Raw genomic sequence first — 4,880 nt, 5'->3', positions numbered from 1 at the left:
AAAATTAAAACTGCGCGAGCAATTTTCGTAGCGGCGGTTATCCTGGTAGTGATTCACATTTGGGATGTAACCCGTTTACCGGCATTATTTACGAAATATCTTTCGTGCCCTTGATGGTGTTCTAATTTAATTATAGCTGATAGCAATATATTAATTTACTATCAATTAGATGAAATGCATTATTGTAATCCAAACGGAAAATGACTATTGTATGACTTAAAAATTAAACTTGAGTATGAGTTAAAAATTAAACTTGAGTTAAAATTGAAACTGAAAATTAAAACTGCGCGAGCAATTTTCGTAGCGGCGGTTATCCTGGTAGTGATTCACTATTGTATGACTAAAATATGAAAATGACTATTGTATGACTTAAGACAATAGTTTCCCTAATCAAATTTAATATAAAAGTTGTAATGTCTCATGAAATCATATTTCTTTAAATAATTATATACTATCTTTGTTGAACTGTTCACCTTTATTATCTAGTACGATGATAATGGAATGAAATGAATTTATCTAATGAGAATATTGTGGTTCATGGTAGTATATATGCCAATTATGGCTATAATTCATGATGTTATGACTCAACGGCTGGGCGTGCCGGATTGCTGTCAAACGGTCGCGGGGCGTCGCCGGGCGTCATGACAATTTGATCGCTCGCTTCTTTTAATTTCTGCGTCAACATGAATCGGTTAAAAGTGTTGTCTGTGTTTACCTACCTGCTATGCGTCGTCTTCATCATCGTTCGTGGCCAATACGAATGGCAGAGCCGAGATGCATTCGACGAAGTCAAAATGAAGATGGACCGAGTGACGGCCGACAACTGCCCCATCATGCATCTTGGCGATCTGTACCTCTTCGAAGATGCAATCTCGCATCTTCCAGACATAAAAGACATTAATATCAATCCCGTCTTCCCCAATCGTACTGGTCTCCTTCACCTGCATAACATAGCCTTAAGTCGTTCTTTTTTTTGGAGCTACATACTCCAATCGAGATTCATAAGACCGGCCATTAACGACACATACGATCCAGGTATGATGTACTATTTCCTCTCCACCGTAGCCGATGTCGCATCAAATCCATTCATCAACTCCAGTGCTATTTACTTCTCGCCTAACATGTCTTACACGTCGTCGTACAGAGGGTTCTTCAATAAAACCATGCCAAGATTTGCCCCACGTACTTTCCGCGAAGACGACTTCAATGATCCCATCCATCTCCAAAAAATATCAACATTGAATACTTTCTCCGTTAAAGACTTGGGAGCCGTCCCATCGGACAGAACCTCCGAAGATTACTCCACTGATTATTATCGCATCAATGAATGGTACAAACAGTGGTTGCCCGATCACGTAGATAACAGGCATGACACTAAAACCACATATCAAGTCGAAATTAGATACGCTAATAATACAAATGAAACATTCACATTCCACGGTCCGCCCGGCGCTGATGAATTCCCCGGTCCCGTTAAATGGACGAGACCCTATTTTGACTGCGGACGATCTAACAAATGGCTCGTAAGTGCAGTAGTACCCATCGCCGACATATATCCAAGACATACGCAGTTCAGACATATTGAATATCCTACGTAAGCATTTATAAATTTGTCATCAATGATAAAATTCTCTTATTTTGTTGTTTTATAAAAAAATATTGTTTTTAGATATACTGCTATTGCTGTTTTGGAAATGGACTTTGAGAGAATAGATATAAATCAGTGTCCGAAAGGGCTGGGTAATAACGGACCGAATCGATTTGCGGATACTTCGAGGTGTAAAAAAGAAACTACAGAGGTAAAATATTGCCTTAGTGATAGTGTTGTTAAATTTTAATAGAAATTTATTTATTTGAATTATATTGTTTAGTGTGAACCGCTGCATGGATGGGGATTTCGAAGAGGTGGTTATCAATGTCGATGTAAACCTGGTTGGCGTTTACCAAATGTAGTTAGAAGACCCTATCTCGGAGAGATAGTAGAAAGAGCTACCGACGAGCAATATTACAATAATTTTGACTGCGAGAAAATCGGATGTAAGTTAGCATTCAATTGTAATTTTGTATGTAAACAAATTCAACACTTTCATTTGTTTTTTTATTAAATTTTTTTGAATATTTAACGCCAGCCAATCAGAAACGAATTTGACGACAGCCAATCAGAAACGAATCTCACACACACACACATACACTACGAATGGTCTTTGTTTTATATATAAGATTCACATCAGTCTGTTCGACAGCATTATGAAAAAACATTTATAATAGAAAATTAAGATTAGTAATGAATAACATGATTTTATGTCATAATATGGGATTGCTATTGCAACAACAGACAGCATATTTTAGTTCATATATGTAGGTGTAATAAAATATATGTATATGTGTTTGAATGATTTTATTTCTAGGGGTACAAAAAATGCCGGTACAGTGGGAGAGAGCTCCACCGTACATACGAAACTGGTATCTTCAAAGATATTACGAATATAATAATGTAACGAGTGGTCCCGATTCCTTACATACTTCTAAAATGAACATCGACGAAGTGATGCATTTTATTCACGAAGTGCAACCATTCAACTGTTCAAAGTAATATATTTATTTATCAGTTGTTCGAGTAATTTTATTGTTTAATGTTATTTTAAAAACTTATTTAAATTACATTGTAGATATCATCCGAAAGATTTAGTTTTACGTGGCGATTTGAGTTTTGGTGCCGAAGAACAGTTTGCCAACGAAGCTAATATGGCCGTGAGATTGTCGAACTTCATTAGTGCATTCTTACAGGTATGTATAGCACGGAATGATATTCTTTAAAATATGTTGTAGATTATGTACAAATATTGTGATTTTTTTTTTTAGATTTCCGATCCTAAAGAAGTTTATTCTGGAAAAAGAGTAGCTGACAAACCGTTGTCGGAAGATCAAATGATGGGAGAAACTTTAGCGCTTATGCTCGGCGATTCTAAGATTTGGTCTGCGGGAACATTTTGGGATAGAAATAAATTCACTAATAGAACTTTGTTTGCACCGTATGCGTATAAGACTCAATTGAATACACGTAAATTCAAGTTGGAAGATATTGCGAGATTAAATGAAACTGGTAATTGTTTAAATATGTTTCCATATCGATATGTAAATGTAGTATATATGCTACAGTACAATTGTGCATTTCGTTCGTTCATGAACATACTAGTTTTTTCATACACAAACCAATATGGCCAGTAATATTTTACACAAATTGACAAACAAATAGTTTGTTCATGCACAAACTATTAGGCATAAGTATTCTCAACGGTTTATCCCATCCTCTATGTATGTATGTGTACTTACTTACTCTGATTTGCAATATTTTTAATGTTAGCGGAAACGTGAATTAGAGCAAAGTTCTAATGTGGTTTCCATAATGTTCCTCTTTTAAATACTTGGCGCTTTGACATCTCAAAGATGTTGATAGTTTAAAAGTTTCATGCCTAGTGAGTCTTTTTAAAGATAGTTTTTGACTGTTAGCATTTAAACTAACACCATTAGTTCGTTTGTGAACAAACTAGTATGTTCATGCATGATCCGGAGTGAATACTTGGACTGTAACATGTACATATGTAACTATATTTTATTTATTTTATAGATGAATTATATATCAACAAACCTCTGTTCCAATTTCTAAAACAAAGATGGTCCACTAATTTTGATGATTTGGAAAAAAATTATATGAAAATTAAAATCCGATCCAACGAGACCGGACAATATATGAAAAAGTATGAACACTATCCTAACTTTTATCATTCTGCCAATGTCGGTCATGGCCATTGGACTTCTCCATATTTTGACTGTAAAGGCAAAGTTCCCAAATGGATAATCACATATGCCTCTCCATTTTTCGGGTGGGATAGTTTGAAAGTGAAACTTGAATTCAAGTTAGTATATTTTGTACGAAATTTCCTTATGTAAATATGTTGTTATATGTTAACATATTTCTCCTTCTATAGAGGAATTGTTGCTGTTTCAATGGATCTTTTACAAATGGATATAAATCAGTGTCCAGATAAATATTATGTACCAAATGGATTCAAAGGTACCCACAAATGTGATGATGCCACGTCTTATGTAAGTCTTTTTAATACTATACATATGTACATATGCATTTATAAACACATGTAATTTTCATTTATTTTTGTATTCTTCTAGTGTGTGCCTATATTAGGTAGAGGTTATGAAACTGGTGGCTATAAATGTGAATGTTTGCAAGGATTTGAGTATCCATTTGAAGACTTGATTACCTATTATGATGGACAGTTAGTAGAAGCTGAGTTTTCTAAGATAATACTAGATAAAGAAACCCGTTACGACATGTTTACGTGCCGTTATGCGGGTGCTGCTACTGTTCAGGGCAGCATGATTGTTATTGCGTTCATCTCAATAATCTTTATCATGTTCAAATTTTACAGATAATTCTAGATTGGTTGTATTGATATTTTAGTGGAATTAGTCACTGTCTGTGGTGAAAACAGACGAACTTCATTTGTTGTTATAAATTGGCAAATTTTGATGTTACAGCTGTTTTCGTTTATGCAATTCCGTGTCGTTAGATTGTATCTAATTTCACAATGAACGAAATTAGCTGTAATGTGGAATTGTTCAAATTAAACATTCCATTTTCTATTATAAAACAAAAGTAATATTTGAACACTTTCGTTCAATATTTTTGTGCCTTATATACATATCCTTATATAGAAAACTTTAACGTCTCTCAGTATAATTTTTATATATATTTTATTCCATGATTGTATTATATTATATTGAACTTTTAGTAAATTAGTCGTTTGAGGGAATTTTTTCAATGTCTTAATCATAATTAAAATATAGAGTTTGATCTTGGA

The 4,880-nt window shown here is 34.1% G+C and overlaps 1 protein-coding gene across 1 annotated transcript; it reads left to right on the top strand.

Annotated features, from left to right (window-relative positions):
* Nucleotides 1–558: 558 nt before the first annotated feature.
* Nucleotides 559–4,576, top strand: LOC143912950 (uncharacterized). Its single transcript, XM_077432415.1, has 9 exons — nt 559–1,594; nt 1,670–1,799; nt 1,872–2,037; nt 2,409–2,589; nt 2,670–2,787; nt 2,863–3,103; nt 3,629–3,917; nt 3,990–4,107; nt 4,189–4,576. Exons 1-9 carry the CDS (start codon nt 684–686, stop codon nt 4,450–4,452), a joined length of 2,418 nt encoding a protein of 805 aa, XP_077288541.1. The 5' UTR covers nt 559–683; the 3' UTR covers nt 4,453–4,576.
* The last annotated feature ends 304 nt before the right edge of the window (nt 4,577–4,880 follow it).

Source organism: Arctopsyche grandis, chromosome 6 (assembly GCF_051622035.1).
Source record: "Arctopsyche grandis isolate Sample6627 chromosome 6, ASM5162203v2, whole genome shotgun sequence".
Classification (NCBI taxonomy): Eukaryota; Metazoa; Arthropoda; class Insecta; order Trichoptera; family Hydropsychidae; genus Arctopsyche; species Arctopsyche grandis.
This window is presented reverse-complemented; position numbering and strand designations above follow the sequence as displayed.

Coding starts and splice junctions, on each gene's coding strand:
- LOC143912950 (XM_077432415.1), top strand. CDS start 684: ATGAATCGGTTAAAAGTGTTGTCTGTGTTTACCTACCTGCTATGCGTC. Junction 2,038..2,408: donor TGACTGCGAGAAAATCGGAT/GTAAGTTAGCAT, acceptor TTTTATTTCTAG/GGGTACAAAAAATGCCGGTA. Junction 2,788..2,862: donor TCATTAGTGCATTCTTACAG/GTATGTATAGCA, acceptor TTTTTTTTTTAG/ATTTCCGATCCTAAAGAAGT.